The 15587-nt window shown below is 46.8% G+C and overlaps 1 protein-coding gene across 7 annotated transcripts in view; it reads right to left on the bottom strand.

The window, feature by feature from the left end:
* The window catches only part of LOC121454169 (nebulin related anchoring protein), a 70412-nt gene extending 55150 nt beyond the window's left edge, over positions 1–15262 (bottom strand). For 4 of the 7 annotated variants that reach the window (XM_041661389.1, XM_041661393.1, XM_041661395.1 and 1 more), the window contains exons 1-11: positions 15057–15262; positions 14659–14753; positions 14075–14162; positions 10114–10221; positions 8275–8376; positions 6862–6969; positions 6131–6235; positions 4916–5023; positions 4538–4639; positions 3127–3231; positions 1722–1838 (exon numbers count right to left, since the gene is read on the bottom strand). In XM_041661389.1, the coding sequence (XP_041517323.1) occupies positions 1722–1838; positions 3127–3231; positions 4538–4639; positions 4916–5023; positions 6131–6235; positions 6862–6969; positions 8275–8376; positions 10114–10221; positions 14075–14162; positions 14659–14753; positions 15057–15128 (1110 nt within the window). In that variant the 5' untranslated portion in view covers positions 15129–15262. The remainder of the gene's footprint in view (positions 1–1721; positions 1839–3126; positions 3232–4537; positions 4640–4915; positions 5024–6130; positions 6236–6861; positions 6970–8274; positions 8377–10113; positions 10222–14074; positions 14163–14658; positions 14754–15056) is intronic. The other 3 variants (XM_041661390.1, XM_041661394.1, XM_041661392.1) reach the window with 2 other exon arrangements.
* Positions 15263–15587: the final 325 nt, after the last annotated feature.

Raw genomic sequence — 15587 nt, 5'->3', positions numbered from 1 at the left:
GCCAGTGGGATCACTCACCAAAAGGAAATACCTCTTAAATGATGACAGGGCCTGATAAAACCATATGGCTGAGCTACGGGTGTGCAAGGTGCATTCCAATGCAGACAAATGATGTATAGTTGAAAATGTATGCATTTGAATCCTACCGCTAGAGATAGTTCCTTAAAGTGGGGCGGGGGTGGTGGTGGTAGAGAAATGGCTCAGTGTGAAGAGACCACTGCTCTTGCAGAGGACCTGGGTTCAGTTTCCAGCACCCACATGGAGGATCTCCAGTTCCAGGGATTCAGTGCTCTCTGACCTCCAGGTATACACATGGTGCATAAACATACACTCAGGTACAGGCACAGCCACACAGAACAAAACGTTTAAACTGTGTGTGTGCACATACACACACTCATAAGTCCACATGTGGAGGCCAGAGGTCCGTGTTGAGCATCTTAACTTGATTTTTTGTGAGGCATGGTCTCACGCTGGAACTTGCTGCTTCAGCCACACTGGCCAGAGAGCAGGTTCCCAGGACTTAGCTGCCTCCGCTTCCCGGGCCCCACCCCACACATTCCCACCCACAGCGCTGCAGTTATAAGTTTGTAGCAGCATTTCTGTCTTTTAAATGGGTTCTAGGGAGCCAAACCTGGGTCCTTTTGTTTGTGTGGCAAGCATTTTACCCACTGAGCAATCTCCCCAGGCTCTATAAATACATGTCTTGATAGTTATATGTTCAATTATGTATAGTCACATGGAAAAAGGAGTGGCTCTTTCCTGTGTGAATCTACCCCTCCTGGGTGCCTGAGCTGTTCCTTTCCTCCACCTGGGCTATGAAAAAGAGATGGTCCAATGACTGCACAGGTCTTCAAGTACTGGGCAGCAGCTGACAGGAGCCACCATGAAGGGACAATAGAGCTCCAGGGAACTAGAGGACAAATGTTCTTGCCAACTAAGGCTTAAACATGGGGTGGGTCAAGCAATGGGCACCCCTGAGCAGCCAGGCCAGCCTGGAATGAAAGAGAACTCATGTGGTAGACACAGCTTCTCTGAACTCTGACTCCAGTGATAGAAGAAATGCGGCATTTGCAACAGTCTTCCTAGACTTTGACTTCACACGAATGAAACAACTGATCGTTTAAAAGTTGGAGCATAGGAGCTAGACAGATGGCTCAGAGGCAGGAAAAAGAGACGGTCCAATGATGAGAGTTGCTGCTCTTGCAGAGGACCTGAGTCTGCCTGTGGCTCCAGCTCCAGGGAGACCTGGTACCCTCGTCTGGCCTCTCAGGGCACCTGCATTCACATACATGTGCTCGCGTGCGCGCACGCGCGCGCGCGCACACACACACACACAATTAAAACTTAAAATAAATCTCTAAAAGTTGCAACATGTAGTATTCACTCTGACATCTACAGATCTGTTGATTGGCACTTCTGAATATTTAGTAAGAAAGTTTTGAGCCAATTGGAGAAAGATTTAAGTTCTTTGGTTCTGTGTATGCCTGATTTGGAAACAGGTAACACGCAGGCAGTATGCGTGGTTTTATTTTGTTTGTTTTGAGGCAGGGTCTCACATAGTGCAGGCTGGCCTCTGACTCACTGTGTCTAAACTCCTGACCCTCCTGCCCCACTTACCCAGTAAGTGCCAGCAGCAGCGGTGGCGGTGTTTTTCAATAGGGCCACTGCATCCACTGGAGAAAGGGGGAGCGTACAGGAGAATGGCTCTCCCCAACACTCACCTCACTCACAAGCTTGTTCACACTCTGAGCACGCTTAAGAACCAAGTTGTCCTGGGCTGGGAGCGAGTGGAAATGCGCGGCACCTTTCATCTTCTGGAAGTCCTGCCTGTATTTTATCTGGAAGGAGCATACAGAGAGTCTGGGGTTGTGGCTGCCGCACGAGAAATCTGAAATAATCCCGATGTATTGCTAACACGGACGGACACACTAGAATTCTCTAAAGGAAGGAAGATTCCTCTGGACTCTTTAAAATCCTTTATTAAATTTAGAAACCACTCGATTCTTTTCCGTGTTAAAACTCTTCCTGGCCCCTCTAACTCTGCCTGGAGAAAGGGAAAGAGGTACCTCAGGTGACCACCATAAGGAGAAATTCTAACCCTATCCTGCCCTCAATTTCATCACCATTTCTGCTTTGTCTGCAGAGAAAGGAGTAAAGTCTTGCATTTCCCTTCCTGAGGCAAAGGTGGTGCTGTCCTGGGTTGCTGGGTACTCACTGAATGGTGGCAGAATGAAGAAGGGTAAAGGGGAGAGATGAACTAGGTTCCAGTCGGAGACCATGTCCGAGTGGCCAGGTTAAGAACTGCAGAGGGTGCCACACTTTATCAAGTTTAATTATAGCCCTTCTCTCAAGGACTGCCAGCTGCTAACATTCTCCAAAGAAAAACCACTTATCACTCACTGGGTCACACTCAATTTGATAATCATATGACTTCTTTTGTTGTGGGGTATTTGTACACTGTGTGAAGATGTATTTGTTGTGATTGGTGTAATAAGAAGCTGAACAGCCAATAGCTATGCAGGAGGTATAGGCAGGACTTCCCGGCAGAGACAGGAAGAGGGTAGAGATAATCAAGCCCCACACAGGAGCAGACAGGAGACACAGAGAGGAAACAGGAGGTACAAGATGGAGGAGAGGTAAAGAGCCACGAGGCAAAAAAGCTTACTATAAATGGTTAATATAAGTTATAAGCCTTATTTAGGAACAAGCCTAAGCTAAAGGCCGAGCTTTCATAATTAATAATAAGTCTCCATGTCACTATTTGGGAGCTGGCTGGTGGGACAGAGAAAGACTTGTTACATCCTTTCAGTGAGCTTTTCCTCTAAAAGGCTCAATTTCACAACGGGGCTTTGGTTTCACAATGGGTTTTGATTTGCTTGGACCAACGTTGGTACCTTTTTCAAATGACACATGAGCAGGATGGTTTGTCTAGTTTCATTTCCACGTGGACAGATAAATAGGCTCAAAGTCTATGAGCAGCTCAAGAAGACACCATGAATCTGGACCTGGGCGACACTAGCATATTCTGCTTTCACTTGACTCTAAGAGATGTCTGCGCGTGGCTCCCGGTAAGAGCAGCCCCCAGCATTCCCATGTCTCCACTTCTATGACTCTGCCAGTACTTACATCACTAACGAGTTCATTGGCCTTCTTGGCATTCTGATAAGCTGGGGTGATCATGGCTGGGAAGCTGCCCTTTCCCCGAGGTTCATCACACTCTTCTGAGTAAACCTGATGAGTCAATCAAAAGCTTTGGTCAGTAATGTGTCCCTCTTGACATGCATGGTCCTCAGCAGTGATAGCTCAAGAGATTGATCTCAGGAAAGCTCATCCACAGGGGACGTTTCAGGGACTGCCAAAGACGTACCACGTGGTGCTAAGACACTAGGTCCTGGAGCCGGAACCACTATATAATACATACATACATGCATGAATGCATACATACACACATGCATACATACACACATTCATTCATACATACACACATACATTCATTCATACATATATGCATGCATACATACATGCATACATTCATTCATTCATACACGCATGCATACATACACACATCCATTTATTCATCCATGCATGCATACATACATACATACATGCATACATTCATTCATACATACATGCATACATACATAAAAAACTGTCATCCTCATCCTCATCAATCATCACAATATCCAATAAGCCAAGGGACTCTCCCACCCCATGCTGCCACTGGATATCCATGGTGGTTGTATTCCGTTAGTCTCAAACACTACTTTGTTTAGACCCAACAGCAGATCTCTGCAGAAGGGTGCTTTGACATCTCCGCACTGCTCCCCATCAGCCACGTGTGCTGTGTAACCAGAAATCAAGTAGAATAAAGCCTTTTGTAACCTAGATCATACTGCTTTATCTAGTAAACTAGATGAACTATTTACTTCCTTAGGAAGTAATTTCTGTTACTTAGGGTAATACTCATTATTTTCAATAAGATAAACATTTTGGGGTGTGTATGTTGAACGTGCATGTGTATTACATGTTCAGAGACCAAAGGGGGACTTCTAGTATCCTGCACCCTATTCCCTAGAGATAGGGTCTCTCATTGAAACGGAAGCTAGGCTGGCAGCCAGGAAGCCCCAATGATCCCCGTGTCTCCCCCTTGCACAGCACTAGAGTTATCGTTGAACATGGCAAAGCCCAGGTTTTTTCTTTCTCTCTTTTCTATAAATGTGGGTGGTAGAGATTTGAGCTGAAGTTCTCCCTCTAACACAGCGAGCACTCTCACCCACTAAGCCAGCTTCTCAGCCCCTCAATACATACATTTTGATCCCTTTCAATGCTCATGCAGGGCTAACCCAACCATTTGATTCCTAGTAATCGTCCTTCAGTGAACAGATGAAAACATGTTATTACTGGCCAAGTCACCACACTGGTATAGGCTCTGCTTTTCAAGGTGCTGGGATTTGTGATCTGTATATTGATCACATGTCCCGATCATATGTCCATGCGATCTGGCTTTGGAGAGGACCAAGGCCTCTCCCAGAAGTACCTGGCCATACTGGTCTACACATTCCTTGGTCACGCCACCCTCAGCTCCGACAGAACTAGCCTTTCCCTTTATTTCTCTTTGATATTGTTGATGGTACCGCACCTGTTTGGAGGGTAAGAAAAAAATCAGTAAGTACCGTTATGAGAGTCACAGAGTAAATATACATGCTCGTGGGACCCTCTGTCTGTGTGGGTCTAAGGCGTGCAGCTCAGGCTGAAGCGGTAGGTCACTTTCACAGGGGAAATGACTGACAGTGGTGAGGGAAAGGTACTTCTTGGTCCTGGCAAGGATGTAAAAGCAGACAGGAAGTTGGACTTCCTGATCCAGGCTAAGTTCTGGCTTCCTCCTTAACATGACAACATGGCCACAGGTACTTACATCGCTTGCCAGCTCACTGGCTCTCTTGGCTATCTGGTAAGCAGGTGTGATCATGGCGGGAAAACTGCCTTTCCCTCTTGGAGCTCCGCAGTCTTCTGTGTATCTCACCTGGACAGTTCAAAAGAAACCAGTGAATGCCCCGCCGTACTCTCAATAGACATCTGAGGGGGTCCATGAAGAGTGTCATGAGCCCCGGCCTGTGGGCCAGGGCTGGGGCTGTGGGCCAGGGCTGGGGCTGTGGGCCAGGGCTGGGGCTGTGGGCCAGGGCTGGGGCTGAGGCTGTGGGCCAGGGCTGGGTCTGTGGGCCAGGGCTGAGGCTGTGGGCCAGGGCTGGGGCTGTGGGCCAGGGCTGGGGCTGTGGAGCAAAGCAAGAAGGCTGTCTCTGAGGAGCTGATGTCACGTTTGGGACACAAAGTGGGCATCCCAGTCACAGATCTCAGCCATGAAGCTGGATTTGTGCTCTGATCTTCCATTCAGAACCACACTCAGTTCTTGGACCTAGCACATGGTGGAGCATATGGGCTATGAGAAGGGACAATAGTGGAAAAGGGACAGCCTCAGAAGTCAGCCTCTCAGGCCTGCAGTGGCTGGAGAGGTTTCTCTCTTGTGCATCTGATATGCCTGGCTGGGAGGAAATATAACCTAGTGTATTCTGTTCAAAGATTCTTCAAGGTCGGCGAGGGCTGACTTATGACAGTGACCTCAGGAAGCTCTTTCTGGTGCCCAGCAGGGATCAGGCTTCCTCCTCCATTCTTCCCTCCCTCTCCTCCAGATAACAAAAAACGAGCGATCTTAAGTAAGGACCATCATGCCTTAGACCAAGTCATTTTTCATATGTGTGTGGTCCACATGTATGTGTATATGTGTGTCCACATGAGGATGGGTACACATGTCTGCAGGCTCCTTTGCATATGTGTGCTTACATAGAGAGACCTGAAGTTGATGTTTAGTGTCTTCCTTGATTGCTCTTCACCTTCTGTATTGAGGCAGGGTCCCTCACTCAAAGTGAAGCTCTCTGATTCTAGCTACTCTAGCTCCCCGGCTTGTTCCAGGAACCCTTGTCTCCACCTGCTGAGCACTGGGATTGCAGCCGCGCAATGCACTTGTCTGGATCTTTTAAGGGCTGTGGAGATCTGAACTCTGAACCTAAGGCTTGCATGGCAAATGTTTTGTTCACTGATCCATTTCCCCCAGCCCTCCTACACCGTTTCTTACGTCACTTTGAAGCTGTCCCCCAGCTCTGGCCCGTAGCAGCTCAGGAGTGTCTGCCACTGGAGTGAACGTGGAGATACGCTCATCGTGGCCTCTCTTGTATTGTACCTGGCAAGGAGAAGCCAAGTCAAAGCCGTGTCACACCTACCTCAAGCTTCGGGGAGGACCCTGCCTCACAGCTCTCCAGAAGCTAAACCTTCAGGCATGCTGTGCTCACAAACATTCTCTTTGCTGATGTGCCAATATAGAGTACCAGGCACTTCTAAGTGTCACTAACTAGCAACTCCCGTGACCATTTCAACAATCACATCCAGTGGGACTATTCCTTACCATGAACGAGAAGCTGAGGGACAGAAAAGCTAAGTAATTTGACCAGAGTTACACAGCTAATGTTTGAAAGAGCCAGGATTTGAATCATAAGTTTCCGTCTCTAAAGCCTGAGCTCTTAACCCATAAGCTATGCTACTCTCCAGGTAGATCTGTGTCCACTCTAAGAAAAAACAGCAGCCTGGAGGAACGTTTATTTGAGTCTTTGGCTGAGTTCTGTGGCCTCTGCATTCTTCCCTTTTCCACAGTTTGTAGATGTGGCCCAAATAAGACACATTATAAGGAAAACTTGGTTTTCACAACCCTTTAAAACGTTCTTTGTATTGTTCTCCTGAACTGCAGGGCTGGGTGCATTCATGTCAAAAGTTAGCATCAGCAAGGATACAAGTGAGCCCAGGGACTCTCACCTGGCTGGCCAGCTGGTTGGCTGTCTTGGCCCTTTGGTAGGCAGGTGTGATCATGGCTGGGAAGCTCCCCTTGCCTTGCTGCTGTTCACAGTCTTCTGTATAGCCCTGCTGAAGGACCACAGAGGCATGAGGACCCGCCTGGTAGTGGATGAGAGCTCATGAAACACAATGACATCAGAGACACTGGACTCATCCCCTTCATGGGAAATACATCAATCTATCTCCTTAAATAACACCCTCTAGACGGAGGACCCACAGTCCCCAAGTCAAAGGGGATCACCTCTAGTGTTTATATCATTTTATGGGGAGCCTGGTACAATTTTCTCAGGTGCCCTGGTATCGTAGCATGGCCATTAATCCAAGAGACTCGGCTGGAGCTCATCTCCAGGGAGAGTTCTACAGCACAGGAAGAGAGAAGGCTCATCTTTTTCTGAGCAATCCGAGGGGTAACTTTTCTAATGAGAAATGTGACCTCAGCACTCTATTTATCTTGCTGTCTGTTTTCCAAAGGAAAAAGTTACAAAAACTAATTGTAATTTCCCCAGCAGAGTCTTCAACAGGAAGCTTTGTATGGGCTGTGTAGAGAAGAAGCAAGGGTGCCATCTGCAGTGAAGGGTTTCTCCAACCCTCTCTGCTCCAGCGCTGGTGAACTGCTCCCTCATGGTTCTGGAGGTGAGGAGTCTACTGTGGGCATCAGGACCAGCTCCTTCTGGAACATGAGGAGAGTCCGTCTCTTCCCCTTCTCTCTTCAGAGTCCCCCGTGGTCCTCACTTTTTGACCTGACATGGCTTTGATCTCTGCTTCTGTCACTACAGTGACTTTCCTCTGGCCCTGTCCTCTCTGTCTACTGGCTGGAGAGAACCTTATGAGGCAACCCTCAGAATCCAGGTTCTCCTTATCACCATGAGATCCTTAACATAATCACATCTGGACAGTGTCTTGGATGTGTGAGAAAACTGAGTAACCGGATCCACAGACTGGGACATGGGAATCTTGGGGAGAGGGGCATTATAGCTAGACTTCCCCCTTCCTGGTGTGGGAGGCCCTTCTGTCTATGTGTTGCTTTTATTAGTTGATGAATAAGAAACTGTCTTGGCCTGTGATAGGGCAGAAGAACAGAGCTAGGTGGGGAAAACTAAAGTAAATGCTGGGAGAAAGAAGGGCAGAGACAGAGAGAAGCCATTTCTCTGCCTTCTGGTACACACTGTGAACAAGTCACTGCCGTGATGGACTGAGACCCCTGCATCCATGAGCCAAAAACAAACATCCCCCTGTCAGGGGTTTTTTCCATGGTGACAAGACATTAGTCAAGTCAAGACAAGGGCAGGTGTTCTTTCCATCACAATCTTACAAATAAAGGAATATGTAAAGGAATTGTTACATACTGACTGCAAGTGGTTCATAAGCCCTTACCTCACCAAGAGACTGAGCTTCAACCATCCTTACGATCTCAGGGTCTGGCAGATCTCCTGGACACCAAGTGTTCCTGTCTCCATACCCCGGCCAATAGTCTCTCTACAAAGAAAGCAGGTACCTGCATTCAGATACATTCTGTGCCTGCTTGGTTGTCCACCCCACACTCCCCACAGTCGACCCCACACTCCCCCCAGCCCACTCCACACAACCCCAACAATCCTTCATTGTGAAGATAGTCTGCTCTCTAAAAGCATGTAGCTCCTAGACAAATACAGGGTCTCAGGCAACCAAACTGCTCCTGGGTTTCAGACAAGAAAATGACCTAATATCTTGACTAACAATTCCCTGAGATCCTCTATGTTACAGAAACCTTCCCTATGCAATAAAATACTTCTTTGTTCCTCTGTGTACTGAGACTGGGCAGGGAGAGGTCACCTTAGGCAGATCAGAGTAAGTCAGCTTTACCCAGCAAAATTTCAAAAGCTTACTACTTATTTTGTATCTGTCAATGGGAAAACCAAAGGAAAAAGAAAAAGATTTTTCTTTTAAAACATTTGCTGTAAAACTTCAGGAATAAAACAAAAGAAGTAAATCACCACTAGAAAACTTGTGTGTGTTTACACATACTTTAGGGAGAATGAAGCATTTTAAGGCGACCTGTATGCGAGATCAATCAACAACCTTCATGAAAATGAAAAGGCATGTATGCTTGGCCATCACAAGCTCAGTTTTCATTGTCTGTTCTAGGAACACATCCCCCATATCCAAATGAGTAATTATTGCAACTTTATCATGTGTAAGAACAGAGAGCCCAGCCCAGCAATAAGGCAACACCCTGCATCTGCTCTCAATGATGCATCCTTGACACACATCCACACGCTTAAAAGGTGCTGATGTGGACCTAGCTCTCCAGTGTCTGTGGAATGAAAGACAGCAAGAAAGTAATGCACACTGGTTAATGAAAAAATATATTGGCATATAGTTATCAATAAAAATACTAATAGCTGATATTTTTGCACCCGACACTACTCTGACATCTTTGCATTTATCTATTCTTTAATCTTCACAATTGCCATGTGGGTTAACAAGTTTTTATAGGTGATAAAATTGTTTTCTGACTTGATTTGAGACCCTTTCTCTACAGGAGGGAACTTATGACACACATGGATCTGGTATTGTGACCTGGTCAAGATACCAAGGCCAGAGAGGCCATTGGCAGTAGGGGCATCTACTACTGTCCTGAATATTGAAGTTTGTAGCCACAGGTTAGTGATGCTCTCAGCCTTGGTCAGACATGCAGCAGTTAGGGCACAGACTCATAACTGGTCAAAGTTCCCAGAATAAATAATCATATATTCATAGCCCTACATGACTCTATATCACCCCCTCCAAGGCTCAAGGAAAATCACAGGAGAGGGGGAAAGGAAGAATGTAAGAGCTGAAGGAGAAGGAAATGGGCCACCATAAAAACAAACAAATCTCTTACAGCCTGGTGTGGTGGCACACACCTTTAATCCCAGCATGTGGGAGGCAGAGGCAGGCAGAGCCATTTTAGGGGGCCCTTATAGGACCAGGGAGGAATGGCTGATTCAGAGGAGGGGGACAGAGAGACAGAGAGGAAGGCCTGGGCGCCAGGTGGAGTGTCACAGGACTGGGGCCTGTTCCTGGTGACAGAAACCCTGAGGTTGGAGGCCAGAAGGTGACAAATCTGAGCTGGGCAAACACAGTTGGGGTGCTCTCAGGAAGGATTAGCCTACAGACGGGTGGCCCGACTTAGGAGCTACAGCAATAGTGGTCTTCTGCTTGGTCTGCCGCTCCTCCCCCTTCCACACTCACCTCACTCAGCAGCGGCTGCCTGCTAGGTGCGCCTGCTCCATCCTTGGACGTCACGTCCCAGTGGAGAACGGATTCTACCTGCTTACCATCGTTTTCTTGGCCACTGACCTGTACACAGTGAAAGCCGTGACAGTAAGATTTCCTCGGAGAAGGGAGAGAAAACAGGCGATGCACCGCTAAATTGGGGCGGTCCTTCCAAGTCTCGGCTGGGAGGCATCTTCACTGCGTTATCGGCTCCCTTGTGCCTTCATTTGTGCCCACCCGCCAGGTGGTGGGTACTGAACCCCTGCTGTGTGTCAAGTGCCCTTGAGTGGTGCAATCCAAAAGATAGAGAGGTGGCTCTGGCTCAGCTAGTGAAGGCACTTGCACATCAGCCCTGACCACCTGAATTCAACCCCCAGCACTCACGTGGTGGGGGAAGGGAGCTGCCTTCTCACCACACGTGTCTGCCCAGGCACAAACGCTCATATGCACATACATACGCACATGGGAACAAGTGAATATGTGGCTTGTTGAGCTAAATTCTGATGTGGGATTCTTTATTAACCAATGGTAATAAAACATATTCACAGCATGCAGAGGGGAACCGCACATCAAAATTCTCCACAAACTTACACACGGGAAAGTCTTTCTGTGTGGCTTTTTTTCCCATTAATCCGCCACTCACTGTCCATGGGGCTAGAAAAAGCACTGGCTCTCTGGTGTCATGGAGTCTGTCTACCTTTTGTATTTCCGTGTAAGTTTATTCCTTTCCTGCTTTGACTGGAAATACCCTTTTAGTTGATTTCAGTGTGCAGTATTAGGATAGGAGCCAACTTAACCCCTCCACACACATATCTAGTCCTATGACTCTTCAGCCGTTTAGCTGTGAGCAAGTGTGCAAGCCTCAGTCTCTCCAACGTTCTTTTGACAGTGAACTGCGGTGGTGTTTGGTGTCATTGCCAGACTGTGACATCTCATCTACCGTCTGTCTTTGGCTCAGTGCACTAAGTGACAAGATGTTGCTTTTATAGGAGATCTTCAGCACTGATAAACTAAGTCCTTCAGCTATGTTCCTCCAGATTCCTTACTGTTCCCGAGCCTTCATAATTTCACACGGTTATGATAGGCCATCAGCAGTATCTATAAGTCACACCACGATTCCAACTGTGATGGCAAAGACACAGATGTACCAATATCGTGTCCCCATCCAGATCAATTTGGGGAGAACTGGCAGGTCAATACCTTCAGATTTGGGGGAAAGCAAAGGTTTCTTAAAGAGAACTCCATGGAAGGATTCATAATAAGAAAAAAAAAATCAGCAAGTTCTTAGATCCAAAGCCAAGATATCACAATTTGTTGGATCTGAGATGAAGCCCCAAAACTTCAGTTTTTACAAGCTGAAGTTTAAATCCTTCATTTTACAGACAATGGAGAAACAAGGGCAGAGAGAAAAATTAAACCTAGGGGTTCCGGTTTCCAGGCAAGGACACTTCTGTCTTTGACTTCCCAGGCTGCTACTGCTTACTGTCTGGTGCAGGTCCACGGATGGGTATCCGTGCACAGCCGATCCTTCATTGGACTTGGAGAGACTGTCATGAGCAGAACCTCAAGGCAGGGCTCCTGATACATAGCTAAGTCTTTGTCTTGGGGACTCCCTGAGCTTGGCAGGAGGTTCCCCACCAGCTGCAATAATTCCTCCCTCCCAATTGAGACAGTGACAGATTCCCCAATCTGCAAATGTCCTACGTGGGTAAAAGGACCCTGCTAGAGAATCATGACTTAAGGAAAAAGCAAAGTGTGACCAAAACAAGCAGAGCACTTTCGGAAAGCCGCCTTGCCACCCTTGCCCAGCACTGCCAGCCCTGAGTGGCAGTCACAGCCACTGGACTGAGCAAGGCGAGAAGCCAATGCTGCCATGCCACCAGGGATGCTGAATAGCAAGTTCCGTCTCTGACAGAAGGCATAGACATTCCATCCACTCTTAGAAAACAGGAACTGCTGGCTTAATAAACATTTATTTATATGACATTTGTGAAGCAGAAAATCATATATCTATGCCAGCTTGAAGTCTTTACCCGAATTTCCCTATCCCCACTGTCACTGAAGTAGGCCTTTCCTTCCTTCGAAAATTCTAGCACATAAGCACTGAATATATTTCTTTTTGAATTGGCCGTGTTTCTCAGAGAGTGGAAGGGTAGTGTTGAAAAATTTGTTCATCACAAACCCTAGGGTAGCTCAAAGATTTGTGGCCTAAAAAGGACATGATTATTTATTTCAGTTTTTCCTAATGAAAAAAATTGGAGAAAGGGGTCTCAATAATAATTTTTTATATGTGCACACATTATACACACCATACAAAAATGTACATATATACACAGAAATATACTTGCACACACACTTACACACAGACTCATGCATGCATACATGCACACCACATACACATATATACACATATGTATATATGCAAACATACCATAAACATACAATGCCCATGAATGTAAACATATATACAGCAGGGCGTGTATCATGTGTCTGCATGTGCATGTATGTCTGGTTACACTTGCTAGCACCTTTACACACTGCCCATGTTCAAACATAGGAACACGTACACACTGTCACATGGTCATATAGATGCAAACAGGCATGCTGGGAAAATGTCATTCCTGCTTGTGATCTAAAGGAGAGTGATAGATTACCCACGCATCCTTCCAAGTTAGGACTGTCATACACAGTCAAAAGGAAGCGAGCCCTCCGCTGCCCAGGGAAAGGTAAACACTGCGTGCCTCCTTGTATAACTCTAAGTAGCCCTGTCAGATGAGGCTTGAGGGAGGCCAGGAAATGGCAGACAGCACAGATCTCTTTGTACAGAGCATGACACATGCATTCTGAGGTCAAGTCCTTCTCCCTGAGCACAACCACAGAAACTTCTGGATACATGAAGTTTTCATTTTTCTGGCTTCTGCAGTTTGCCACCTTCGAGGTGTGTATACAAGTGGGCCAAACATATGGACTCTGCAGCCAGACAGATCCGGATTTGTACGCCAAGATCTGGATGGGATTGTACAGGTTTGTACATCTTGAGAGTGAGATAAGAACAGAATTGGCTCCCCTGGCTTATATATGAAGTGACTGATTTTCCAGTCAGTACTGCACGCGCTTGTTAAATGCAAATTTAATGCCGCGTGCTTAGGGAGGGAGGTCTGGTGACAGCAGCTGCAGAGACAACACATGCAAGCCCAGTTGCATTAACAGACTTTCCTAAGGACAGCCCAGCAAGTGCCAGAGTCAACGCAAACTGGGTGGTGCCAGGAAGAGAGATTACTAGAGAGCCCTGCACCTGCTGGGTCATCCCTAATTTTAGAAATCATCCTAAATTTCCACGCCACAGAGCAATGTCTCATGGGCCTGGAGAGAGACGAAGGCCAATGATGCAGCGTATTAATAGTTACGACGGTCCCAACAGCTGGGCGGGTGACAGAGCATGCACTTGGACATACGAACACACCACCCTCGGCCTGCCTAACCCTCTCACCTACCTCCCAAAGCAAACTTCATTTCTTAAAATATCTCTGAGCTATCCCTGGATAATCATAAACTGCCACTCATTCAAGGGAGTTATGGAGTGTGGACCCGGAGAGCTTTGGTTTTCTACTCCAAAATATGACAGAGGGAGAAAAAGAAGGACTCTGAAACCTTTTCCAATTATGCACTAACTACCTAGTGTAGGCAAGGCCTATTATACAAAGTGATAATCACTGTGTCCTGGCTGGCCGGACACAAAGGTTATGCTAGAACCAAGGACCTGTGTACAGGTCTCCACTGTTGTAGTAGGACAAAGAGCAGTTATAAACACTCTTGAGTGTGTGAAGAGCAAGTGAACTGGCCTGTATATAAACAGAATCACTTACCAATCAGCAGGGGTCTGAGCCCAAGGCGTTCCCTTAAAGGTGATTTCAAAATGCAAAGCTAAGTGACTTACCCCACCCGTGGCGGCCACAGGCTTCTTCAAGGTTAGATTTAAAGGCGTGTGGTAGACACTAGTGAAAGTGTTGTTCTTAGGGTTATGGCTGCAAACGCAACAGAGAAAATCAAAATTAGAAAAGTGCTTGATCCAAGGGGACAAGTGACTTCTTAGAAAACTGGTCTCTTTTAAGATGGATGAGCACAAAACTCAAGAATACAGCTCATGGCTTCCCACTAAATCTTATCCTCCTAACAACGTATCCCCTCGTAAACATAAGTGAATTCAACACATGTAACATGGAGGTAATTTTCACTGAGGGCGGGCATAGATCGGGACATGACTTAAGAGCATTTCTAGAGCCCCATCTATGCAGATCTTTGTTGCCGTGTACTACAGGTTTTATAATTTGGCACACGGTTACAATAGGGGCAGCTGGTCTTTCGCCAAAGTCCCACATTAGGGCTCTTCCGTGACTAGATTTGAATCTTTCCCAGAGGGGGTGCATAGAGTCCAGCCTGGAGCTGAGAACCCGATCCCTCAGTTGGCTACTTTTTGGAAACCAGAAGCCAAGCCGTGGGGGCTGGCTATCAGACACTTACGCGTGACAGTATGGCTTTTTCTGGTGACTCACAAAGTTATTAACAGAGAGCATCATCTTGCAGACTTCACAGTGGAAACACGCCTTGTGCCATGTCTGGAAGGCACAGAAAAAAAGAAACCGGACAGTTAGTGGTCTTCCTCCAGACTTGGGGTTCACAGACTTTAAGGTAGAAAGTTGAGGATCATGGATAAAATGAAACTAAAATTCATGAATTATACACTTGAGTAGAACATGCTAAAATGAAACATTTTTTTTTCTTGAAGCAGCACAGAAGGCATAGAAATGAGTAGAACCTTAGAAAAGTAGAATGCATCCTTCCCTTATCATTCAATAGAGCTCCATATGTGAGAAGACACATGTCAATCTTCCCAGAGACCGTAGAACATCTCCACTGACCTGGTCTATACAGCTGATCTTCTCTGCAGGGTAGACACCATAGCCGCACCTAGAGCAGGCCTGCACGTTCATCTTGGAGTGTGGTACCCAGGGAGAAGCAACGGGCCAGAAAACCAGAACCCAGTCGAGATGCTCACGCCTTCAAAATCCCACCACTATGAAACCCCTCAGGACGCCTTGAGCCTTCAGAATCCAACTTCTACTTCCCTTTGCTGACCTTCTGCTGTGGACTCCCCAGCTGGTTGGCTTTTAAAGCTGCCACTTACTCAAGGGACAATTTTGGCAACTCCGTCAGCACGCATGCGTCTGAGACAAGGTGGAGGTATTTCAAGCTGACATGCTTCTCAAAATAGAAAAGTTAACTCATGGTGGCATCATGTTTATGTGGATAACCAGATCTCAGGGTGTGTGTGAGAGAGTGGGGGTGGAGGGAGCTGGTGAACACTAGCCATGATCATACTCCAGAAAAGAAGCCTAAAGAATAGCCGTACCCCCTCTTGGAATCTAACTAGAAACGCAGGCTGTGGCCCC

This window comes from Microtus oregoni, unplaced genomic scaffold (assembly GCF_018167655.1).
Source record: "Microtus oregoni isolate MIOR12 unplaced genomic scaffold, Mior012 000012F_ref0000307, whole genome shotgun sequence".
Taxonomy (NCBI): Eukaryota; Metazoa; Chordata; class Mammalia; order Rodentia; family Cricetidae; genus Microtus; species Microtus oregoni.
This window is presented reverse-complemented; position numbering and strand designations above follow the sequence as displayed.